Raw genomic sequence first — 25,704 nt, 5'->3', positions numbered from 1 at the left:
TGTTTGTGGCTTACCTCTCAGCCCGTGAAAGGGCTCACACGCCACTGGGGTGAGGGGATGAATGTCTCTGTGTGGGGACCTGGGTGACACCAGCCTTCTGGGAACACACTTGGGAAAATACCGTCTCCTGTTTTGACACGAGTCGCTGAGGCCGTCACATAGGAGCCCATACATGTCACCTCAGTACCTGGACACCTGTGATGCGGACCTGTGGGTGGGTTGTCAGGGCCTGGGGGGTTACCTCCGGTGTCACTGACAATTGAGTAGAATAACTAAGAAGATGATAATGGCTGTGAGTGGAATGCAGTGACTGTGTTTTTATTTTAGGAGAACACCCCATGGTCCTATGATTCACTGTGTCAAATGGCAGGAAATGGTACCATTTGTGCTTCTGATTTTGGGGGTGTTGACAGTGTGTGGCTGGGATGGGGGGGGTGGGGTTCTCATGGGTGCTTTTGGGTATGTGAGTGCTCCGCCTGTAAAAACAGGGTCTTCCCAGCGCTGATTTTTGGGGGGTGAGGTCTAGGGATGACGTTCTTCCTGGGTGACATAGCTGTGCATCCCAACCACCTGTTCTTTCTGCACAAGGCATGCCGAGGATTGGAGGTCTCAGGAGCAAGAAGTCTCGATGACTGTGTCTCCCACATGTTTAAACACACATTTCCCCCGAGAAACAGCCCCTGTCAGGGCACAGTTCTTTGAGCATGATTTTCTTCAAAGCACAGCCTCCGGCCTTGGGCTGTGGGTCCTGCACTGGCCTGGCAGAACCCAGCGGTCAGTGCTGTGCAGTCACCCCCGGCCCCTGCCTCAAAGGTTTGCCCCTTTGCGCACAGCACTCTCACCTGGCAAGGGACCGAAAGCCTAGATTTCAGAAGGGAATTCCCTGTCGAGTGACAGCTGTGACACCCATCTCTTCTCCGTAAAGATGTGAACATTCCTAAGCCACTTCTCCTGCCGGTACCAACAAGGAGCAGGCTTAGACTCTGTCAAGAAGCCCCCCACTGCCCCAGCTGGCCCTATGCCGGTGTTGCTCATGTACGTCGGGGGGCCCTGTTGGGCCTCCCCTGCTCGGAGCAGGGCAGGGACGTTGACTGTTGATGACTCTGCTCTCACCATGAACGCTGTTGTGTTAAGGTCTTCTTTTCTCTGTGATTCTTTTGTTCCCTAGCGTCGTCCCCCAGACTACAGTAATTCTCAACAGTGATCGGCAGAACGCCGTTGTAGCCAAGATGGAAGACCCCCTGAGCGGCAGGGCACCGGAGCCCCTGGAAAATGTCATTAGCAAGTCAGTAGCACGACCCCCACCTCTCACCACCACCGCCGGGCCCCGGGGACGGGGCGGCGTCCGGGTCGCTCGTGTCGTCGGGCCCTGTGTGCTCACTGTGGTCCGCGCACCCTGTCCTCTCACCTCACTCCCATCTGTCTGTCTGTCTGTCCGAGCATGTCGGGTCGGCGGACACCCCGTCTCATTGGCCAAGTGGTGGAGGCATTTAGAGGTGGTGCCTTCTCCACTCCTTTCTCTCTGGAGACGCTTCGGCTGTAACCTGAAGCTGAGGCGAGGGTGCGTGGCGGGCATCTTTGCCCCTCAGGTACGGGCCCCCCCTCCCCGTGGCGTTGGCCCCGCCACGCTGCTTCCCAGCGAGTCTCTCAGGCCCTCCTGCAGCAGTCCTGCTTCTTCCTTGTGGCCCAGGCCCCCAGGAGCCTGGCCAAGGGAGGTGGGTGCAGACACGGGGCCAAGGCCACGGAGCAGGCAGCCCATGAGACGGGCCTGGCGAGGGTGGCGGTCATGGCAGGTTGGGAGCATTTAGTGAGGTCCAGCCCTGGGATGGATCCCCTTCCCCGGGATGGAGCCCCCTCGAGCAGGGACATCTCACTGCTTCCCCTCTCTGGGTGCAGCAGTCTCTTAAAGGAAGTCGAAGGGTCACGTGTCTCCAGATAAATTTTTTTTTTATTTTGAGCACGTTTTGGAGCTGTGGTGGTCTGGTTTCCTGGTGGTGTCTCACTGTTCCGTATCAGGGTCCCTTGTGGTGGTGAGAGGGTCCCCCAGGAGGCTCTTGACTGGCTTTGTTAGCCCACTCGAGCAGCTTCTGTCAGCGGGAGACCGTTGGGAGCGAGAGCTGCATCCTCCCGGGACGTCTTGTTCAGAATGTCCCGGGACGGAGCAGTTTGAGGCTGTCATCTGAGTCTGTAGACGCTTTCCAAGAAGTCGCTGTGACCCGGACGGCAGTGCTATGCAGGGTGCCCTCTGTGACGGGAGGCCGTGTGCTCGGCCTCGAGTCACAGCCTGTTGTGATTTCACTTCCTTAAAACGTTTCGAGTTTCGTGCAGTTTCTTGGAGCCGCAGACTGCTTCCTGCTGTTAACGTGAGCAGAAAGAGCTGCGGGAAGGCTGGTGGCTCGGTGCGCGTGCCGGGGTACGTCTCTCCGAGGCGTGCGGGGGAGCGTGCGTGCGGAACTGTCTCCACGTGCTGCCGTGCTTCTCTCACCACGCTGCTGGTGTCTCTGTTTCCGCGCAGCGCGGTGCCCGGGCGTCGGCAGAACACCATCGTGGTGAAGGTGCCAGGTCAGGAGGACAGCCACAACGAGGATGGAGAGAGCGGGTCCGAGGCCAGCGACTCCGTCTCCAACTGTGGGCAGTCAGGAAGCCAGAACATCGGCAACAACGTCACCCTCATCACCCTGAACTCGGAAGGTGCGTCCTCTCCGCACGTGAGGTAACGGGTGTGCAGTGGCCCTTGAACAGCTGGAGCCGCAGGGCCCTTGAACGGGCTGGAGCCGCAGGGCCTGCGACACACGGACTGTTCACTCGTGACCACGGAGGGGGATGACTGGCAGTGATGTGTGAATTTCTGACCAGATGGAGAGTGAAATCCCCACAGGGCTCAGGTTTTTTCCCCCATTGTTTAGAAAAGTAATATATATTTATTGCTTTTGAAAGATGATAAAATATAAAAATGACGAAGTGAGAATAACTGGAAACATTTCTGGTCCAGAGAGCTCTATAAATCACATACTCTATTTACCATCCTGTAACTTGCTTCTCCCCACTGCATGGTAGGAATCTCTCCATGTTAATACTGATTTACAAAATCGTTTTCAGTCAGTTTCACTAGCTGAATCTGGTTCTGGTGATGGGCAGTTGTGACTTGATAGCTGGCGGTCGGCTCACTTGTCTGACCACAGCTCTGTCCTTTGTCTCTGATGAGGGTCAGGGTTCCATTCAGAGGGACTGCGTGTCCAGGTTGAGGCCATGCTGGGGGCTGTGCCGCCCCTGCCCAATGTGATGTAGGGGGACTGTCCTCTCTCCTGTGGGGTCTGGGGTCCACTCTCAACCTGGCCCTGGGTCTGGGAGGTGGCCTGGCTTGTGCTCCAGAGAGTTCCTGCCTCCTGGCAGCTCTGTCCTGCTCTCGAAGGTTGAGTTAACGTTTCCCAAACAGGCCTTACGACAGCGCCTGGAAAGACAGATGTGATTACTCAGCAGACGTAGCATCGTGTCACCAAGTTCTCAAGCTTGTAGTTTGTTAACTAGGGAGGGCTGGTGGGGTGTTTCTGCTCCTCTGTCCAAGTTGTTGATTTTTTCCTAAAAGTGTAGATTTTTCTACGGACAAAGACTGTCTCTTTTGAAAGACTTGTTACCACATTAAAATGTTGAAAACAAAGTTCTTTTCAACTCTAACACAAGTTGCAGGATTGAGATGTCAGAGTGGGCACAGGGAAAAGCTTTCCATTCCATGAAACCGACCATCTTAAAGCAGACGTGCTGGCAGGCTTTAGTCCGTTCACAGCATGCACAGCACCACTGTCCGAGTCCAGGGTGTTTTCCCCAGAGAGACCCCAGGGCAGGACCCCTTGCCCGGTCCTCCATCCCTCGGCCTCTGACCGGCTTCCTGCTGGTCGTGCAGGTTTCACCTGCGGGAAGTGGTAGCGCCCTCCTGTGGCCTGCACGAATGCTTCATTCTTCTTTCTGGCCGGGTGACGGCCCATCATGGAGACACGTGCTGTTTGTCCATCACTCATCGATGGACACCGGGGCTGTGCCCACTTTCTGAGTGTTGTGAGCAGTGCTGTTTTGCACGTCTGTGTGCAGGGTTCTGTGTGTGTTTTCATTTTTCTGGGGCTGATACCTGGGAGTGGAATCGCTGGGTCAGGGGCACTAGTCTCTGGCTCATTAGGTGTGAGGAAGAGAGGTGCTCCTGACTTCATCCTGGTGGAAAGCGAATGAAAATTACACTTGCAACAGTTGCAGAGAAAGTTCTTATTCTTCATCCATGTGGGTTTTGGGTAAATAACCTCCCTAGATCTGGCTACTTACTTTAGACCTAATTTGTTTGGTTTAATGGCATCAGCTCCAAACATGACATGGGGTCAGTTGGGGGAGTCTGGGATTATCATAAAAACAGATGTTGTCTATTATTAATGTGGTATGATTAATGTGAAATATATTTCAGTGGGGGAAGCTACAGACTGAGTCAGATGTGAATGTACATAAAGGAATCACAGTTTGAGCTTCTTAGTATTAACATCTATAGGGAAAAAGTACAGGTTTTCTAGGGGTCTGAGTAGGAGGTTACCCCTGTTCTCCGGAAGGTCCCCCCGCAGTTCCAGCGTCCTGAGTGTTGGGTTGAGTGTCCTCAGTTAGCCTGGGGTTTGTGAAGATGGAGCAGAGATGGCGCATGCACCTAAGTGGCTGCTGTGCACGAGGACGCAGGGAGAGGAGCTAACGTGAGGACGAGTCCTGTGGAGCTGCCACAGGCTGTCTGGTCAACATCCCGAGCGATTCGGATGCTCTGAGCGGGGGATTAGCTGTTTCCCTGACACACCCTCCCTGGACTGACCCGCCAGGCCTGGGGAGTGCCTATCGGAGAAGTGGCATTAGCTCGTAGGCACTGAGGGGCCAGAGTCCTCTTCCTTCTGATAAGAGCCCAGGGCTGCACTGGACACATGCTCTGATCTTCTTACCAGAGTACTTCTGTGCCTCACTGCAGAGAACCACGGATTTTCAGAATGGTTATTTTTTAGAAATCCCACATGGTCTGCGTGGGTTGGCATGCCGTGCTGTTCCCTGATAGATCTGGAGGTGTCAGGGGTTTACTGTGTCTTAATTTGGCACTTTTGGCTGCCGCAGCACCGGCTCCATTTGAATCAGAGGGAAGTGCTAGCTGGGAGAGGGGCGGTGAGCCGTAGGCTTACTCCTTAGCTCCTGCCCTCCACCCCGCCCCTGGCAGAGAGAGGTCGTAGTTCACTCCTGTCTTTGGTTAAGTACTGACAGTATGTGTACAGGTTTTGGTCTCTTAGTTCAGCGACTAAGCTGGTGAGCTGAGTTGAGGAAACAGACTAGCCAGCATGGACTGAAAATGGGATCTCTTCATTAATGAAGGGATTTCATTAGATTCTTAATGACGAGTTTTAATTCTTTCTGTTTATGCATTTGATAATTCTTACAGAGCTGGACTGATCCTGCATATAAGATATTTGGAACTTGCTTTCAGTAGAGAAGTACCTTAATGAAAACTGAATTATTGTCAGAAATCAGCCTGTGCATGTCGCAAAGCCCCAAGTCAGTGAAATGATTTTATGCACCTTCCTGGGGTATGCTGGGGCAGGGTTGTGGCAGGGAAGTGGAGCCTGGAAGGAGCAGGTGGTTCGGGAGCCTTGAAGAAAGGTGTAATACCTTCACTCAGAAGGACTCGGGTTGGCATAGGATACGAAGGGTAGTATGTGGTTGTGCTGGGAGGCAGCCCATGAAGCAGATTCTGGAAACCTCTCTGAGCCCCTTCCCAGGCCCCTCGGTACCCCCACAGCCTACATGTCACACGCAGAGAAATTCACGAGCAGCTGGGGCAGCCTGTCTGAAAGCCTGGTGGAAGTGCAGCCCAGCACCCACTCATGACACAGGGTGTCCTCTGAGGCTGGCCTGGAGAGGCTAGAGGCCTGCCTTGAGGACCTGACCTCCCGTGACCTTCCTCAGCTCCTGCATGGTCACCCATGCACCCCGAAGCCTGTAGTGAATGGGGAAGGTTGCCCTCTCTCAGCTTGTTCACCATCCTTTAACTGGAGACTGAAATGTGTCCCCAGTCCCCTTTTGTGGCTGCAGAGATTTGAGCCAGTCATCAGTGAGGGTTGAGGGGGACTGGAGCCCAGGGTATCTGGGGGACCTTTCCGTCCATCACAGCCACTTGGACAGGACTTAGAGGCTTCTGGGACCCCATGGGTGAGCCCCTGGCATATTTGGAGAGAGTTCGGGTGATGGGCTGGGTTTGGCTGGGAGATGGCATCTGGAGTGGTTGGTGGCCTCCCAGCCTGCATGAGGCATGGGCAGGGTGTGCAGGTCACAGTCCATGGATTCGGGGGTTGCCCTTTGCTTTGGAGGCGGGGTGATGCCTCGTGGGGCATTTTCTCAGAGTCCCTGAGTTGCAGTAATGCATGTGAAGTCCTGGCTTGCAGGAGGCACAGGTTAGAGACCATCCTGTCCACCCTACATGATCAGCTTTGCACTTGAAGAAGAGGGATGCAGGGGTGCGCACGCCTCGGTCCAGGGACAGCCGGGCAGCTTGGAGTCACGTCTCCCTGGTGTTGGCTGACGTGTCGGGGTGTGTGCCACCAGCTCAGGAGGTGGGCCTTTGTATTCACATGATGTACACATGTGTATGCGTGTATATACACATGTATGTGTGCACGTCAGCGGGTGGGGAGGTGGGGACACAGCTGGCTGCTTTCTCTGCTTCGGCTCGACACCCTTGAGAATGCAGTCATCCTCTTTAATTCATTGCTTTCTCCTCATTTCATTTTCCTGGAACTAAAATAGAGCCTCGAAACACATATTTGTATTCTGAGCTATTTGAGTGGTTAGAAAGTTCAAGTTACTGGCTGAAGGGTTTTCTTCAAATAGGTTTTTCAGAAGTGTCAGTTAATTTAATTAAAGATTTAAATGATTGGAGTAGAAAGCAAGTTTATTTTTCTTAAAATCCAACTGGTAGTTTTTAAATAGAGCTACTAGAATCTATTGTTTCAGCTGCCAAAACTGGACCAAGCTATTTTAGCAAAATAAATATATTCTTTTTGAATTGTCAAAAGGCAGATTTCTCAAATATTTATGTGGGCAGGTGCTCCATCTTATTTTACATTTAAAAGGCACGGTTCATTGTCACTGTCAGGCTAGGCTCTGGCCCCCGTGTCGGGCCAGAGGTGAGACAGGGCTGTGTCGACAGTTGTGACCGGTGCCCCGGGTGAGGACAGAGCATCTGGGCCAGGGAATGTGGAGGGTGCTGTGTCCTCTACTCGTGTAGGAGCTTGAAGTGACGTCTTTCATCCTCCAGAGTGTGCTGGTAACTGCCCTGCGGCCCATGTGCCACCTCCGGGGCTGGGGCCACGTGTCAGCAGGGAGCTGGGTGAGGAAACAGCCCTCGTGGGTCCAGGATTTGTCCTCGCGGCCTCGCGCCTGTGCTCACGGTGGCCGTTTGGTCACTTCCTCGCTGTGTTCTCCCATGCTCGCGTCTGCCACAGGGTTCCCAGAGCTCATCTGTGAAGCCTGGGTAGTTTCCATCAGGCAGCATGATGGGTGCTTACTGTTTACATAGAAAACCAGGATTAGTTTTGGTTTGGAAACTTGTTCATCCACTGGACATGGTGTTTTGCCTTCCTGAGAATTCAGTTTCATAGATGAGATAACTTCCTCGTTTCTCCTTCTCAGATCAGCTGGACAGTGTCTGCCTCTTGCCCTCTGTGTCCTGTGTCTCTGTGTGTGGGGGATAGCGTGGTGTGGCCCCGGCCTGTTTCCTCCATCGTCACTGGAGCCTGGTGGCTCCTGGTGGGTGGCGTCTGGAAGAATGGCAGCAGGGCCAGGTCCAGGGCTTGGACAGGTGGGCGCTCCTAGCACCGGCCCGGGGCACCAGAGGACCTCTCGCTAAGGGCTTTTGGCACCGGTTCCCTCCCTTCCCCAGCCTCTGGTCTGCGGGTCCAGCAGGGACGAACACGGCGCGCACACAGGCTCTGGGAGCCAAGTAGGGGTATGTGTACAGGCAGCCCCCCAGGGAAGCTGATGTCAGTTGGAGTCTGTGATGGAGAAGCCGAGTCAGAACACCCCTGCCGGCGCCCCGTTCTGACCCACCTGGTGTCCCGCCTCCTCTACACACAGGTGTGGCATCACTTTGACATGATGTTGACTCACGGTTTGGAAAATGACACTGAACTCTTGTCCAGTGTTTGCTTTAAAAATATTGTCTAAACATAGGAGCTGGCTGCACAGAATTCATAATACTTGTTCCTGAGAAAAACTGCAGGGTCTTTGGCGGTGTGGAGGTTGGGGTTGAAGCCTGCAGGTCCTTGCACCAGCCTGCAGGGCGCCTTCCTGCAGTGACCCCTCCAATTCTCTCCCCGCTTCCCTCACCCGTCCTGCCCCTACTTGCTTCGTGGCCGGATGGCTGCAGGTGGAGGGAAGTCCTTCCACTCTGGTGTCGTTAAGCCTGTCATTCTAGGTTCACTGAGGGTTTAGATCTTGAGCATTAGACCCAGTGCCGGGCATAGAGTTGCCACTCTCTGTAGGTAAGTTAATAAACTCACTGGGAGCTGGTGCCTTTGGGGCATTCCAGCAGTGCCTGAGCCAGTGCCTCTAGAAGTCCCTTCGCATCACATTTGGATCATGTGTCCACTTGCTTTTTCTGTGGTTAGGTAAATGCCACAGGTGGCTGATGGCAGAAAGCTGCTCCTGGCTCCCCCTCTTTGCCTCCAAACCAGCCTGTTCCTGAGAAGTGGTTCTTCTTACTCATCTCTTACTCTGAGTTCCAAAAGTCAGACTTGTGATCTGTTTTCTGTCCTTAGCCAATGTCAGGAGCCAGCCTCCCTCACCCCTCTAGTGGCTGGCCAGCCCAGGGGTGACATGGTTGTCATGATGGGGCTGCTGAGCCTTGCCTGGTGTTCGAGGAAATTGCGTGATTCAGGAGCCTGGCCTGGAGAGGCCGCCCTCGCAGAGCAAAGCAGAGCGTGCAAGTTCCAGACAACCGGCCTCTTGGCCTGTGCTCTTTTCCAGGCCTGTGGCAAAGCTGGGCGGGTTGGCTGCCCTTTGTGGGGCCTTTTTTTGTGCATAGAGGCCAGAATGTAAATATCAGGACATTTCAAAATAAATTTCATGAGAAATCTTGAAACAGTGACAAGCCTGGCTGGAACATGACTTTAAGGCCCCTGGCCTGGCGATCCTTTGCAGGAAGCCGGGTCCCCCTGTGAGGTTTAACTCCCCCTCCTGTCACCGTGCCCCCAAGTGCAGGCGCTTTGAGGGGCCGCCTTGCGGCTCAACTTGCTTCCACATGAGGATCAGAAGGAGTGCTTGGAACGGCCACTGTGCGAGCAGCGTCAAGCATTCTCTTGATTTGCGTTCCTAAGTGGAGTTTCCTTCGGCTGAAAGATGAGGATTTTTAAAGCTGATGTTTGTTTGACAGCGTTAAGCCCTTTCACACACTTAGTCAATCCTGCAACTCCCGGGAGGCTGTGACAGACGGGGGGAGGCGTGTCGGGGACACTGGCCCCTGTCAGGGTGTAGCGTCGCCCCTCATTGCTGACAGAGCTGGCGGGGTGCTGCTGGGCTTGCAGACAGGTGGGCTCCTGCCTCCTGCCGGGAGGAGTGGGTGCCAGCCGCCCTGATGCCCTGCCGCCCCATTTCCTCCTTCGGTTTCTTGCCCGTCGCGAGAGCGTCCCTGGCTGCCTCACTGAGGTCGAGAGGGCAGGTCCTCCTGAGTGAGCTGAGCTCCAGACGCTCGCCCCCCAGGCTCCCCTCAAGGAAGCTGGGGGCATGGGCACTGTGGGCCGCGGGGCTCACCCGGACCCCTCTGTCTTCCAGAGGACTACCCCAACGGCACGTGGCTGGGGGACGAGAATAACCCCGAGATGCGGGTGCGCTGTGCCATCATCCCCTCCGACATGCTGCACATCAGCACCAACTGCCGCACGGCCGAGAAGATGGCGCTCACGCTGCTGGACTACCTCTTCCACCGCGAGGTGCAGGCCGTCTCCAACCTCTCAGGCCAGGGCAAGCACGGCAAGAAGCAGCTCGACCCCCTGACCATCTACGGCATCCGGTGTAAGTGCCACCCCTGGTCCCGCTGGGGGCGGGCACCGGGGGACCCCCAGAGGTGGGGTGGGCGGCTCTGGGTCAGAGCTGGTCAGGAGCGGGTGCCCCGTACACGTACACTTAGCTTACACTTAGCTTTCTTTTTTTAATTTTATGGCCACACTTCTTGGCATGTGGGGTTTTAGTTCCTCGATCAGGAATCGAACCCATGCCCCTTGCAGTGGAAGCGTGGAGTCTTAACCACTGGCCCACCAGGGAAGTCCCTGCAGTTTCTTTTTCAGACTTCTTCTGACTTCGGGCACGCCAGCCACCTCCTGGGTCAGGAACCCACTGTCACCACCGCCAGCCACATCCACCTCACTGTGGACAAGACTGGGTTTTACATTTTTTCTTTTTTTCTGATTATCAGAAGTATTTTCCTTGCTCGGTTTTTTCCAGGGGTGGGGAAAAAAATTAGCATTTGAATCACAAGCACTTCTTTGAGTGAGGGAGCAAAGTTACTGAGCGAGAAACATGCGGGATGCCAGCTTCTTCAGGCTTCCCCAGGGTTAACGGGCCCCCACAAGCTGGGATGACCAGCCATACAGTTCACATGCTCTGTGCAAAAAGGAGCTCTTTATTGTAAATGTAAAGAAATTGGCCACGTTGTTGTGAGGCTTAGGATCTAAAGACAGAGCAGTTGCCTTTTCCCCATTGAATTGATAGAGCTGTAGCCTAGTTCTCAGGGCTTTACTGGTGAGTCACATAGGCATCTGCTCAGGCTGCGGGAGCCTTCTGGCTGATCTCATGAGACTAGAGATGAGGCTGGCATGCCCCCCGGGGCCCTGAGTGACAGGTCTTTGAAGACGGCTGTGAGGGGGACAACATGGAGAGACCCCCATGCCGGGAGATGTGATTTAGCAGCACAGATGGGAATCACGTGTGCATGAGGACTGTTGTCAGGTTTTCCCGAGGCAGCCTGGGGCAGAGATGGTGTTGATGATGGTCCACAGGGACCCAGAGCCCCACTGACACTGGCCTCTCTGGTGTGTGACAGGCTGGCCGTGTCTGGGGCCATGAGGTTGAGACCATGGTTCTTGCAGAGCCCGTCTCCCTGGGAGGGCTGGGGGTGAGTCTGTCTTGTCTGTGGTGGAGGCTCACAGCCTGTGGCCCGTGGCCATCGTGGTTTGTAGCAGCACGAGTCAGGGTCTGTCATCACATGGCCGTGTGATCCTGTGTGTCTGTGTCTCTCTCCTCTCCTCCTGGCAGCCCTGTCCTGCTGCATTCAGAGCCCACTGAACTCCAGTGTGACCACTTCTGTGGTTAATTCCTCATGTCTGCAGCGACCTTGTGTCCAGGAGCATCACCACGTTCTGGGTCCTGGGCGTGGATGTGAACTTTGGGGCGCATTTCAGTACAGTGCTCAGGGCCTGGGTTCTTTGGAACCCCGGGTGATCAGGCTCCTCCAGGCCCAGCCCAGCACGCCTCTCTGGGGGCTAGGAGGAAGTCGTGGTCAGTGTGGGCTGGTGGGGGGAGGGAGCCTGTGAGAAGCAGAGGCAGGTGGGGCCCTGACTCTCAGGGCACCCTGGAGTGGGCTCTCCTCACACTCCAAGGGGCAGGGCGCCCGTGGCAGGGTGGGGCTTGCCTGCTGCAGTCCCCCGTGCCCCCACCAGCCGCTGAGGGGCTGGCTGGCTTGTCTGCTGCTAAGACCAAGCACTGAGACGGAGAGTCCTGAGGTGCTGGGGTGGGGAGGGGCTGCTGGGCTGTCTGTGGCCATTTCTTCTCTACATGGGTGGGCGCCGAAGGCTTGAATTTTCAGGCTGGTTCTCACTCCTCGCTGATAACTCAGCTTTGGAGCTGAAGTGAGGATAGTGGCGTTCTTATTTCATGAGGTTTTCTTAGGAGCATCAAATGACTTGAGATAAAATGCTTCAACAAGTGTGAAAAGCAGTTAATTCAAAGTAATCTTTTTATCACTCATTATGGGAGCTTCCCTCCTCCTTTCACTCAGCTGAGGTTGCTCAGAGCTGTCAGAAAAGATGAGGGACGCCTTTGGCAAAGTGAGAGGAAGCCCAGCTGTGGCGCCAGCCTTCGGTGCCCACCCCCGCCCCGCCCCGTATGGTTCCCGGGGCAGAGCCGAGCCCCTTGGTGAGGGGGCATCGGTGCTGCTGGTTCCTTCCTTAGTTTTTCTTGGCAGCCATCATGGGGGCATCTGCCATAGAGCTGGAGTCTTGAGTCACTGTTGGAAAGAACTATGTAATAAGATGTCTTAGAAGCTTCTAAAAATGCTTAGTGCAGAACTATGGAATGTGTATTTTTTCTTTAAAGGACATAAGCCAGGTTTTGAACTGGCAGGTTGGTTTTTACAAAGTCAAATTTAGGTATTAACGTTTTTGTTTGTTTCTTATATTTGTACACCTTCATGTGTCTTGTATATATTCTTTTCTGTTAGTAACAAGTTCTGAAAGTTTGCATAATCTTGTTGATCCCTCGAGGCATTTGGAAGGTGTTTTCCTTGCGCAGAAGGCAGGAGGGGCTGGAGGGTGGTCTGCAGGGATTCGTCTGTATTGGAGCAGGCCCCTGACGAGGTGGTGGACATGCGTGTGGTCATCAGCTCTTTGCCTGTGTTTGGGCTCCTCTGCAACTGTAGTTGGTAGCTGGCTCTTCCTGTGACTGTACGACTGTATTTAGTGGTCAGTCCCCAGTGATTATACGATTGTAGTTCCAATAGTTAGATTCAGTCAGTGTTTGAGTTCTATTGTAACTGTGGCTGGTACTTGGGTTCTCTTGTCGCTCAAGTGAATAACTGGCTGGGACTTTGTGAGCTTGCCCTGCACTTAGAGCCATCCCTTGCATGGAGCCATCCCTCAGTAAATAGTGAGGGACGACTCTGGTTAGAGATGACCTGGAAACCAGCACGGAGGTACCGCGGCCCTGCCGATCCCCTAAACCCAGCCCTCCTTAACCCCGTCACTCTTTATCAGGATTACAGACATTTTGGTTGTCATTCTGTTTAGAGTTAAAAATGTCTTAGCTTGTGTTCACAAAAAGTCAAGAGGTGTTTTGACAAAAGAAAATATAGTTTACTTAAGAAAACAGACACTCCCTTTGTTTTGATTCTTCTAGGGGCTGTGGTCCCCATGGAGCAGATCTCAGATTTGGGGCATCAGTTTCTCTCTCAGCAGATACTCCAGACTTGGTGCTCTTAGCAGTCAAAACAGGAAGTTTTTCAGCTTAATCTTCTTATTAAATTTTTGGATTTCATCCACTTATTTTCTCTCTATTCAGTGGAGCTTTGTGACCGGCTAGACAGGAGGTCACCCTGGTGAAAAGCATTTCTTGTGGTTTGCACGTTCCTGACAGTTTCTTTCTGTCAGTTGAGCACAGGGAAGAGATGAGGTGGTCCACTGAGAGATGGGTGGGCTGGCAGGGCAGGATCTCCTGTGGGAGGGGGTCTCAGATGCCCGTGTTGCACACTGAGAGCTTGCTGTAATGTAGGGGCCACCAGCGAGGGTGCTGGTGGGCTGCAGCCTGGTGTCCCTGCCTCTCTGGCCAGCAGTCAGTGGACGTGATGCCCACTAGGCTGGGTGTGCGAGGGCTCCAGGGAGGAGGCTGGTCTCTATCTTTAGGGACTTCTGTTCTGACTGAGGAGGCAGACGGGGAGGCAAGGGAACTTCCATAAGCCTCAGACTCAAATAGCTGTGGAAGAATGTCTTCAGATGAATTGTAATCAGCATTTAGTCAACAAACATTGATGTGTCTGTCCTCGCTTGGACGTTCTGGGTTCTTGGCAGGCATGGGTGAGCATGTGTTTGTGGAGGAAACAGAGTAAATATCATCAGTATCTAGGGGGTGGCAGTTGGGAGGGTTCTGGAGTCAAGTGGGCTGATTGAGGGGAGGATCATTTAGATCGCGTTGGAGCTGAGACGTGAGAGGAGGGAAGGAGGCGGCTGGGCAGCATGAAAGGGGTGACAAGCTTCAGTTTCGGTAAAGCTCTCAGGACCCTTGACTTCATCTTGGCCTCGGGACCCAGAAGGCTGTGTACGAGATCTGGGTAGACAGTTGGAGCACGAGCATCCAGGACGCCTGTGGGAGCCCTCACCCCCAGCTCGCAGCTTGTCTCCCTCTGGTGTGAGTGGATCAGGGCAAAAAAGTTCAAGTTAAATGAACGGAAAGCCGTCGTCACCCATGACAGGCACGCCCAAGGTGGCTCTTGCCTGTCAGGCTTTCTGTTCCCGCCGTGCCCTGACCACAGCTGGGCAGGAGGCCGCACCTCACCTTCCTCCCGTCGGATGTGTTTTGCAGGTCACCTCTTCTATAAGTTTGGAATCACGGAATCCGACTGGTATCGAATCAAACAGAGTATCGACTCCAAGTGTCGGACAGCTTGGAGGCGAAAACAGCGAGGCCAGAGCCTGGCCGTCAAGAGCTTCTCCAGGAGGACGCCGTCCTCATCCTCGTATGGAGCCTCAGGTTTGTGGGCAGCTGGGTGGGTGATCCGGGGCCATCAGAGGCAGCGTGCTCCGTGTCCGCTCGTGCCCTGGGAGAGGCTCCCGTGCGGGTGCCAAGGAGCGGAGCATCCTGGGCTTGGCAGTATCACGAGGGTCTCGGCCAGGACCTCCGGTGGGTTAGCCTGTGGCTGGCTCTCTGGCCGCCCCTTGGGATGGTGTTCAGATCCCCCATCTGGGCAGCGGTCTTGGAGCTCCGTGTTTCCAGCTAGCACCTGTGTGAGGCCCTGAGCCAGCCTGGACTGGGTCCGAGCCGGGGTGGGGGAGGCTGGGCTGGCTGCTAAAGCGCCCTTTGCCCCTCAGGCTTGGTTTCTAGCAGGGGCTGATGATGACACGCTTCATCTTTACTCTCGCTCACTTATTTAAACATTTTCCTTCCAGTTACTAGTGTTTCTTTCAGCTGAATGACAGTAATTTGGTTTAATGGCACTTTTGTGTCTTCGGTTTGTTTGTTCTCTGTTTATAAATACAGCAGTGTTCCTCCTGAGAGGCTGTGAGTTTGAGCAGCTCGGTGCGGCCGTTGGCCTTGTGTCCTTTTGTGGGTGGCGAACAGGCTCTTCAGTGCCGATGCTGGGCAGGCTCCGGTTCTCAGGACATGTCCTTTGGGATGGACTCTGGCCGGCCCTGGGAAGGTCTGCAGAGTCCAGTAGCACCTTCCATGGCCAGAGTGACCAGAGCTTTCTCAGGGGCAGGGGACCCCCCTGTCATCCTGCTGGGTCAGCTGTCCTCTGGGTCTTGGAGGCGGACTTCTTGGTGCTACAGGGCGCGCTGCTGCCTCCATCCACCCAGCTCTCCACGCTGCACCTCTGGGGTGGGCTCGGGCTGCTCTCAGGAGATTGGTCTCCTGGGAGCCAGAGAGGGCCCTTTCCTCAGGCCCTGGAGCCCTTAGAGTTTTGAGAGAAACACGGAACAGCACGTTCTTCTGTCAGTTTCTGTAACTTCCTGTTGACTTGATGTTTCTCTCAAACTTGATACGCACAGGGTGGTTGGTTGAAGGGCCTCTGGGATTTTGTTCTGATCTTCCTGTGTACTCGAGGCCTGACACAGCGAATCTGGTACCTAAGGCTCTTCTGGTGACAGACATAATCCAGGAACATGTCAGTCAACCAGGATTCCGTAAATTTGGGCTTTGTGGTAATTCCAGCTGGGGTTGCCTTGTTTACTTCTGAATTATCAGCACACAGAAGAGGAACTGGCAAGTAAATGCTGTCGGTGAGCATCTGAGCCAAGGCTGCTGTATTTAAAGCTGGATTAGTACTGCCAGTTTGAGCACAAACCACATCACTAGTTTCAAGGGACTTTTAAAGTATCAATTTATTAAAACATCTGTATTTCACACTCCTGTCTGGCCACACTGTGTGAATTTTTATATGTGCTTGAGTTTAAGGGGCTGCCCTTTATTGTGTAAACACCCCCAGTGCTTTCCCTGCAGCTCTCGTTGGGGAGCATCCGTGTAGGGCTCAGAACGTGAGGGTTGCAGGGAACCAGCTCCCGACCTTGTGTCTCTCTGGACGTGGAGGAGCGCCAGCCAGTGGGGGCAAGGTCTGTGAGAGGCTGCCCTTTCTGTGTCTCTCTGCTGGGAGCAGGCGGGGAGGTCTTCCCTCAGCAGGAAACCTTGTCTCCCGTCACTTGCCGTAGCTCTTGGATTGTAAGCAAGTAACCAAGGCCCGTTTTTGCGCTGGATTTTGATATCAATATAGATTATAAAACATGGGTTTAAATTGGTTCTCACGAAGTTGCATGCTTGTGGGGAGCTATTGATTGCGTGGTTAGTTCAGTAATGGAGGTTTCTGATGTGTTGCACGTGTTAACGTTTTAATGCTGTTATATTGTAAGTTTTTAAAAGGGTAGTCAGTGGAGTCTATACCATAACAGGTTGATAGGCACCATTCAGCTATCAAAAGTGCACGAAAAGTCTGTTCTTCGAGAATCAGATGTTTTATATCTTTTGTGTCCTTCCATTCATGCCTGTATTCCACTTCTCAAGGTATTTCACTCTAATATGTCTTTATCTTTAGAAGTTTTTTGAGTAATCCATTCTTAGAAAGTGAAAGTCGCTCAGTCATGTCCAACTCTTTGCAACCCCATGGACTATCCAGTCCATGGAATTCTCCAGGCCAGAATACTCGAGTGGGTAGCCTTTCCCTTCTCCAGGGGATCTTCCCAACCCAGGGATCGAACCAGGGTCTCCCGCATTGTAGGCAGATTCTTTACCAACTGAGCTATCAGGGAAGTCCTAATCCATTCTTTACAACAAAAATATGTATGTACACTGGAGAAGGCAATGGCAACCCACTCCAGTACTCTTGCCTGGAAAATCCCATGGATGGAGGGGCCTGGTGGGCTGCAGTTCATGGGGTCGCTAGGAGTCAGACACGACCAAGCGAGTTCACTTTCACTTTTCGCTTTCATGCATTGGAGAAGGAAATGGCAACCCATTCCAGTGTTCTTGCCTGGAGAATCCCAGGGACAGGGGAGCCTGGTGGGCTGCCGTCTTTGAGGTCGCACAGAGTCGGACACGACTGAAGCGACTTAGCAGCAGCATGTATGTACATTGACAATTAAAATTTTTTCTGAGTCCTAATGTTGTAAGTGTATAAGAAAATTCTCCTGGTTGAGACAACATTGCAATTAAAAGTGATACACAGGAAAACAAACGTATCTCATTTTGGGTTAAACATGGAAAGTACACTATTATTGGGCTTCCCTGGTGGCTCAGCAGCAAAGAATCTGCCTGTAATACAGGAGACCTGGGTTCGATCCCTGGGCCAGGAAGATCCCCTGGAGGAGGAAATGGCAGCCCACTTGAATATTCTTGCCTGGAGAATCTCATGGACAGAGGAGCGTGGCAGGCTGTATAGTACATGGCATTGCACAGAGTTGGATACAACTGAGCAACTAAACAACAACAAAATTTTATTGAAAAGTTTACCTTTAATTGAGCTGGTAGGGCTTTTCCCCCAAATAATCCATGGACCAATCCTACTTTGGGCTGGTCTGAAACAGAGTTTAGTGTCTACTTTCTTCCTGTTTTACACTTTTGTTGCTTCAGCTGAGGAGCTTCACTTATACCCAGTGGGTGGCTGGGAACCGTCCCTGTTCAGGGGTGGTCGGGTCTTCATCTCTGTCCACAGGTCAGAGATCTCTGCCGTGTGACCAGCTGCTGCTCATGACGCTGCACATCCAGGAGCTGCCAAGTCCAGGATGGAGGGTCCCCCTTCCTCCCTGTGCGGGCAGGGGAAGGCAGAGGTGGGCTCAGCCTGGGCTGATCTCTCAGGCCCGTGTGTACCTCCCTGCAGAGACCATGATGAGCACACCGCCACCCTCCAGTGAGTTGCAGCAGCCACCCCCACAGGCCCTGCACTACGCCCTGGCCAACGCCCAGCAGGTCCAGATCCACCAGATCGGGGAGGACGGGCAGGTCCAAGTAGTACGTACTTCTTGCCAGTCTGCTCTCGTGGGCGGGAGGGGAGGGGAGGGTTGGGGGCATGACCAGCTTTCCCTGCGGTTCTGGACCCTGCTGACAGCTTGGGGGAGGGGTCCAGTGCCAAATCAAAGCAGAAGCAGTTAGGGTAGGCCTTCTACAGCTCACAGATACCCTGGTCCCTGCAACTCTGCACTTCTGCCCGTCTTCCTGGGGCACCATGATGTGTCCTAGGTATTTCCTCAGCTCAGAAGCACGGGCACCCTGTACTTAGGGCCAGTGGAGGAAGCTGGAGGCCTTAGCGTGTAGCTTCTTTGGATTGGGTGACAAGTGCCCCTCTGCGTGGTGCCCAGCACCCCCAGCCCGCCTGGCCCTGCCTCATGTGCTGCTGGCCCAGGTGGACATCCCTCCCAACCCTTCGTGGGTCCCGTGGCCAAAGAGGGCGGGCAGGAACTCTCTGGGGATCCTGGGGGTGCTTCGTCACCCAGCCTCCTCGCCAGCGGGCTCATGGCAGGGCAGCCTCCTGGACACCTGGTTAGATGCCACACTCCACACACCATCCGGAGAGGGAGAGGTTCCTGAGAGCACAGGGGGCACTTGTGAGGGGCGTGTCTTCTTCCAGGGGAGACAGAGCAGCTACAAACAGTGGTTCTTTGTTTAGCTGACAGTCCCAGAGGCAGTGACTCTTAGCTCGTTAGTGAGGAAGCTCTCTGAAAGAATTCCGGAGTAGATAACTGTGATGCAGGGTTTATATAGACATGGTAACATGAACGCCACAGAGAAATCTTCAGTGGTTTATTTTCAGGCCCATTTTGATTAAGGTAGAATTTTAAATAAGATAAGGGATATTCATTTCATTGAGCAAAGTTAAGATTTACAGTAATTACTCGTCTGCCTGTACCTGCAAACATTTTAGTTGGAGTCTTTGATTCTTTGGAACTATATTTATTAATGTTTACTTCAGTTGTTTACATAGTCATTGATTTAAAGAGTTGACTGACCTGTTCTCCGTGTGGATACAGGTACAACAGCCACTCACCTTTCTAGTCATGCTGCTGTGTGGCCTCGGGCACCCCCAGGTTACTAGGGGCGCTTCCTGAAAGTCCACAGTTTCTGGTCCCCCTCCCGGTTGATAGTACGATTTAAAAAAAAAAACACCAAAAACTTCAGTTTTCTGGAAAATTTTGGTTTCTCTTTTTTGTGTGTCCTTCACATTCTTAAATTTGCTCATTTAGTGACATTTAAAGCGTCAGCAGAGTTTTCCTAGGCCTCGTTGCCCCTTTAAGAATGACTGCAAAATGTTAGTGTTATGGTCTTAAAGTGGTCCTTTGGGAGGCGGGTCAGTCGCTCACACAGTGCTTTGTGACTCTGGCGGCTCTGGCCTCCACTGTCTTGTCCTGAGCTGTGAGGGTGAGTCAGGAGCGAGTGTCTCCTGTCTGCCCTGATGCTTCCTGTGTCTTCTCTTCTGCGGATCCCACAGGGCCACCTACACATCGCCCAGGTGCCTCAGGGGGAGCAGGTGCAGATCACGCAGGACAGTGAGGTGAGTCCACCAGCCCTCCCGGGGCCCACAGGCCTCCTGCACTCCGACCCCTGTAGCGTGCATGACCACTGGGCTGCCCCGGGTGACACAGGCATCGGCAGCGGCCCCTTGATGTGCGCTTCTGGGGGCCTTCCTGCCCTGGCTGCGCCGGTGGCTGTCAGGGTTTGTTTCTGGACACTGTATGGAGGCTTTTGCTCCTGGAGAGCTGCCCTCTGGACCGCTGTCTCGCCTGAGACACAGACCTTCCTGCACTCCAGCCTAGGGGTGGGAGGAGCATAAGAGGGTTGCCACAGACTGCGGCCTCACCATCCTCCCCACCGGTCTCGGCTTCCTCTGCCCAGGGGGCTGGTGCCTGCCTTGAGGGGGTGGGAGTCCTGTGAGAGAGTACATGTAGGCCTGTGAGCCGCCTCGCAGCTTTCTCTGGCCTCTCCCCGCTGGCGTCCTCCTTACTGCTACCCATAGTAAGGATGGAGGCGGGGGCTTCTGGCTGCACGCCTGCCCTCTGTGTGCGTGGCGGCTGCCACGGGGCGCCTGGCTTGGGAAGGTCAGCTTGACTCCCCCCTTCTTCCCAAAGGAGAGGCTGAAGGACTGGGGCTGGGAGCCGTCCACTCTGGCCAGCGTGGTTCCCAGCACCTTGTCCAGGACCCTGGACCCACACCCTGACCTTTGTGCCCAGTGTGGGTGGAGCTGAGGGATGGGCTTGCTTCCTGCTTCAGGGCTATTACCCCCCCAACCTCTGGGTCCCAGGTCCCTGTGGGCTTGCTGGCTCAACATTCTTAAGGGGGTGTCTGTGATCTCACGCAGAGCAGCAGGTTGTGGGGGCTGGGGTAGGGGAGCAGACTGCAGGCTAAGTGGGGGCACCCCCAGGAGTCTGGGGCTTCGCTTCACTGGGCACGGGTGAGGGGCCACACCCACAGAGGGCTGGGCATCCACCAGCTCACCTGCCTTGCCACCTCCCTCCATGGGGGCTCTTGAAGGAAATCTGCAAGGGTGGGATAAGGAGGAAGCAATGTGTGTTGCTTTTATACTGTTTCTGCTAAAACTTCACTAGAGTACTTCTGAATTTCCATTTTTATTATCGATTTTACTCACTTTTCCTCCAGTTTCCTTAACTGAATCCTTTGTCCATAGAACCTAGTGTTTTTTGCTTCCATTAGGAATTGGGTGCACTGAATTAGAAGCAGTTGCTGATAGTATAATGATTACTTTGTAATAAGTTACAGCATGCAGTTAGTCTTCTTATCACATTAAAACCTTACTTTGTTCATTTAAAAATTAGGTAATTATTTTGTCAAAATGAGGATATTCGTAGAGATGTTTAGCAGAGCCTACCAGACTTAAAGCAACTATTTTTTTAAACCAATGAAAATGGATTTCCAGCTGATGAGATCCTGGTGTATGTGTGGTCTGGTTAATTGCATTGTGTCCCACAGGTTTCCTGGTTGCAGCAATGCCACGTGATGTGTCCAGGGTCTCGTGGGGGAGTGTGGGACCTCTCTGGGCTACTTTAAATTCTTCTTGTGAGTCTAAGATTGGTTCCAAGTAAAAAGTTAGAAGAAAATAACATTTTCATATGGAGTCAGGGTTGGGGGTTAGGTCCAATGTTTTTTAATTGGTTTGCTTTGTTTTTGTAAGAAAAAATAGTATTTGTAAATGTAGCTTAAGTATTTTGAGGTTTTTATGGCTATGGAGGATTGTGTTTTTGTAGAATGGATGTTAACAGTCCTGCTGATTCTCACAAACGGCCTGGGGACATTCCTGCCTCTGTGTCTTGAGTCTTGAAGCATTGTTGTTGATTGCCTTTTTTAAAATCTGTTTTGCAGGGCAATCTGCAGATACACCATGTGGGACAGGATGGGCAGGTAAGTGCTCACTTGTGGTGGGTCCCAGCTCGTGTTGCTGCAGGCAGGGTGGGGCTTGTGGATGGCGGGGCCCTGGGCCGCTGTGCAGTCTCTGTCTGCAATATAAGGCAGAGTTTGTTCCCGTTTATTTCTGTCAAACTCTAATCACTGCCATTTTCTTCTGGTCCTGAGAAAAGACACAGAAACCCTCACTGAGCTCACCTGATGTGAACTGTCCAGAGCTGTGAGAGTCCCCGGGCCATCTAGAGGCCCAGGGGCCTGCTGTGTCTAGGGCTGCTCTTGGGGCTGGAGCTGGGCTGTCCCTCCAACCCCTTGGTCCTCATGCAGGCTCCCTGCGTGGCCTGGGGCCTCACAGCATGGTGGCCAGGCCCCCAAGGGATGTGGCCAGCTTTTGAGAGCTGGGACGCAGACACGCAGGCCCCGAGGTGACCCCCCTCCGGAGGGCGGTGTGGGCTGTCCGTGTCCTGCTCTGAATCAGGAGGACGAGCTGTGAGGTGGTCGGCAGGGAGGCATGTGGCATCTCTCGGCACCCACGCTGGGCCCCGTGCAGCTTGATCGTGAGCTGCTGAAGGGCAGGGCCGTGTCCTTCCTATAAAGGCAGGGTCCTGCCTGAGCGCCAGAAGAGGCCAGGCAGATTCCCATGGAGACGGTTGTTGGGTGATTCACGCACCATAAGCCCTGAAAGTAAGCCCCCTGCTCAGGCAGATGGGTTGGTGGTTACCCTGTCAGCCCTAGCATCGACCTCAGCCCACCCACCTGAGTGGCATAAAACCCCCATCGAGAAACTTGACACGACTATTAACTGTGTGCTTTGTTGTTGGGGCAGCTTGGCCGATGGTAAAGTTGGGGGTGTTTTTTATAATTAGAGTGTATCGTTAAGATTTTGTTTAACTGGTGTTCAGTCGCTCAGTTGTATACAACTCTTTGTGACCCCGTGGACTGCAGCATGCCAGGTTTCTCTGTCCTGCACCATCTCTGGGAGCTTGCTCAAACTCACGTCCGTTGAGTTGGTGATGCTATCCAACCATCTCATCTTCTGTCATCCCCTTCTTCTCCTATCTTCATTCTTTGCCAGCATCAGGGTCTTTTCTAATGAGTTGGCTCTTTGCATCAGGTGGCCAAAGTGTCGGAGCTTCAGCTTTAACATCAATCCTTCTAGTGAATATTCAGGATTGATTTCCTTTAGGGTTGATTGTTTAATCTCCTTGCTGTCCACGGGACTCGGAAGTGTCTTCTCTAGCACCACTGTTCAAAAGCATCAGTTCTTTGGTGCTCAGCCTTCTTTATGGTCCAGCTCTCACATCCATACATGACTATTGGAAAAACCATAGCTTTGACCAGACAGACCTTTGTTGGCAAAGTGATGTCTCTGCTTTTCAATCGTTGTCTAGGTTTCTTACAGCTTTTCTTCCAAGGAGCAAGCGTCTTTTAATTTCATGGCGGCACTCACCATCTGCAGTGATTTTGGAGCCCAGGAAAATAAAGTCTCTCACTGTTTCCATTGTTTCCCCATCTGTTTGCCATGAAGTGATGGGACTGGATGCCATGATCTTAGTTTTTTGAACGTTGAGTTTTAAGCCAGCTTTTTTACTTTCCTCTCATCTTCATCAAGAGGCTCTTTAGTTCCTCTTTGCTTTAGTCTTAAGATGTCCTTTTCTACATTAAAAAATTGAGATCTAGGAAAATCTAGAGTTATACAATTTCTGGGGTTCATTTTGCATTCTGTTCATCTTGATTTGGGGGGAGTTTAAGAAAACAAAGCAAAGACCCCAGCATTTATTGGCGTGACTAAAAAGTCGTGCACCCGAGCAGACTGTTGGGAAGAGGCGCCTCTGTTTGCAGGGCTCGTCAGCGCCCAGGCACAGTGTGCTCCCGGGAGGAGCACTTTGTCGTTTCGGTCAGCCCCAGTGTTGACTGAGCATGTGAGGAAGGTAGGAGCAGACCCGTGGGCTGTTTCCTGCCTGTGGCACTGTGCATTCAGCAGGCGCCTGGGTATGGAGCCAGGGATTTGTGGGTCAGGTGATTATGACCTAGTGGGATGTCTCTACTCTGTCATCAGGCAGCATCGTATCTGTTGGAACATTTGAATCGGGCCTGATTTTGTCTATATTTTGGAGATTTTTGCCTCATGAGAAATCTTTAAAGACTGCAGTCTCTTTATATTGGGAACTGTGAAATGGTTTGATACTGTTTCAACTAGATGCGTATTTTGGTAGAAGATTTTTATTTTTTTACAGTTGTGGTTAATGTAATCTAAAATGTGTGTGAAAAAGGTTTGTGTGTGTCTGCAGGCTGAATGACATCAGGACACTTGGAAACCTGGGAGATGGGTATGTTCTGGTAAGCCCATCTCTGTAGTGATGAATATGCCAGACACACACAAACATGTACACACACACACGGTTCACGTGGCTTACAGAAAGACAGGCCGCATGGTGATGTGGCCACGTTCCTCTTGCATCTGTGAGATGTTTCCTCAGGATCTAGATAAACAGCTCTGGCTTTCTTGAGACTCTGAAGCCTCTCTCGACATCTTTGGCTTTTGTGTACATCCTTATACTTTGCTTAAAATTGAATTTCAGTAGCTTTCAGAATTTTTTCCGTAAAACGAGGCCTTATAAACCCAGCTGGGAAAAAGATTAGAAGAGATGGGAAGTATCCAACATTTTATGTGTAGATCTTTTTTGGAGTGGATGAGAAGAAGGGCTGTGTGTGTGGGGGTGGGGGGGTGGTATGGTGTGCATGCAGGGTCCTTTATCTGTGGCGTTGGAGCAGTCTCTGCCATCCCAGGGCTCCAGTCCACTGTCAGTGGTCTGCGACACCTTGCCACCAGCACACACTGTCACTTCACTTCTAAGAAAAATGTTTCCTTCAAGAAAATATATTCCTGCCAAAATGCAGACACACTTCTTGGAGAACCTAGGTAGCTTGGGATTAATCCCTCTCGGAAAAGCCTTCTCTACCAGAAACGGTGGAAAATATAATTTAATCTATAAAAGGTCAGATGCAGAGAAAGTTTGGTGTTGACTGGTTCCCAGAAATATCCTAGAGAGGTCACAGAAGCAGCCCTGCGTCTTCTGTCTCGCTGAGTGTGGTGCTATGGGCCGTCACCCTGCTTGAGGCAGCTGGCCCCGTCGGCCCTGGTTTCCTGCTCCCAGTTCCATTCCTCAGGAATCCTGTTCCCCCAAGGAGGCTTGGGACTGTGGGAGGGTACCCAGTGCCCAGGATTCACCGTTCAGTGTCTCCTGGGCCTGTGGGCAGCAGGGAAGGCAGCTTCAGGCTGAGGGGAACTAGTTAGTGCCCCCAGCATGTCAGTCTGGGCCTGTCACCTGTCCCTGGAGTTGTTCCAAACAAGATGGTTTCAGGTTGGACAAGGCCAGGAGGACGTTGACTGAGATTTAGGCTGGAAACATACGGTAATGCTTTTAAGAGGAAGTTGCATGTTGCAGTTACTTGTGTACGTGATTCCAGTATCATAGGTTGTTGGAATCACATTGTCTTCGGAGGCTCTTGTTGGTTGAGGCCAAGTAGCTTTACAGTAAAACCCCCAAGGCTCTTCCTATTGTTGGATGATCGCCCATGGCCCTGAACCCCTTTGGTCAAGTCTCACCTCAAAGGCTTTGACTGCAGACGGTCAAGGGAGGAGAGACAGGCCTTCAAATTGGAGAATCGTTTCTGATCCATTTTATCATTTTCAAATATATGTTTGAAATGTTCAATTAAATAGCTTTGATTCCATTAGATCGAAACTTTATTCATTTCTGTTTTTCACCCACCCACTGTAGTGTGACTTTTCAGCACTCGGTGATTCCCTGTTGGTGAATGAGTGCAGTGGCATTAGTTAACTGTAGGATACCTGTTGGTTGAAGGCATGTTGCTGCTCTTGTGTTTTTAAGCCATTTAAAAACGTACCATATGTCCATTGATGATTTTAGACATGAGTTATTACCTGGAAATTTACAGAGGAGAGCTTACCTGAAATTCACAGCTCAGTAGGCTGAAAAATGGTGACTTTTGAGTCATTCCAAATTTGTTTTCAGTGTGGCCCAAGTTATAAAGCTTTTTCTACATAGGAAAGCTTGGTGATTTCTCTGGAGTCTTCTGAAGCTCTTCTGTCCCTGCCTGTTTTCTGAGAGAGGCCTGCGGGCAATTTGGAGCCCACGCCGGTGCTGGGCCAGCGTCTTGGCTTTTGGGTGACGGCACAGAGCAGCTAAGGATCCTCCCCCAAGAATTTTGCTCCAGACGCCGTCAGGGAGCTGCTGTCCTCCAGGACGAAGCGAGATACCCCTCCTGCTCCACAGGCTGACTCTGTCAGTTTCTGGTTTGGCA

General features: G+C 52.6%; 1 protein-coding gene across 9 annotated transcripts in view; it reads left to right on the top strand.

Moving 5' to 3' along the window:
- Positions 1-25,704, top strand: part of BANP (BTG3 associated nuclear protein) — a 68,945-nt gene that overhangs the window by 34,125 nt on the left and 9,116 nt on the right. For 4 of the 9 annotated variants that reach the window (XM_027513836.1, XM_027513838.1, XM_027513842.1 and 1 more), the window contains exons 5-11: positions 1,169-1,285; positions 2,516-2,691; positions 9,829-10,068; positions 14,344-14,511; positions 17,846-17,976; positions 19,442-19,513; positions 21,337-21,375. In XM_027513836.1, coding sequence (XP_027369637.1) covers positions 1,169-1,285; positions 2,516-2,691; positions 9,829-10,068; positions 14,344-14,511; positions 17,846-17,976; positions 19,442-19,513; positions 21,337-21,375 — 943 coding nt within the window. The remainder of the gene's footprint in view (positions 1-1,168; positions 1,286-2,515; positions 2,692-9,828; positions 10,069-14,343; positions 14,512-17,845; positions 17,977-19,441; positions 19,514-21,336; positions 21,376-25,704) is intronic. The other 5 variants (XM_027513837.1, XM_027513839.1, XM_027513841.1 and 2 more) reach the window with 3 other exon arrangements.

This window comes from Bos indicus x Bos taurus, chromosome 18 (assembly GCF_003369695.1).
Source record: "Bos indicus x Bos taurus breed Angus x Brahman F1 hybrid chromosome 18, Bos_hybrid_MaternalHap_v2.0, whole genome shotgun sequence".
Taxonomy (NCBI): Eukaryota; Metazoa; Chordata; class Mammalia; order Artiodactyla; family Bovidae; genus Bos; species Bos indicus x Bos taurus.
The sequence above is the reverse complement of the archived record's forward strand: the minus strand, read 5'-3'. Positions and strand labels throughout refer to the sequence as shown.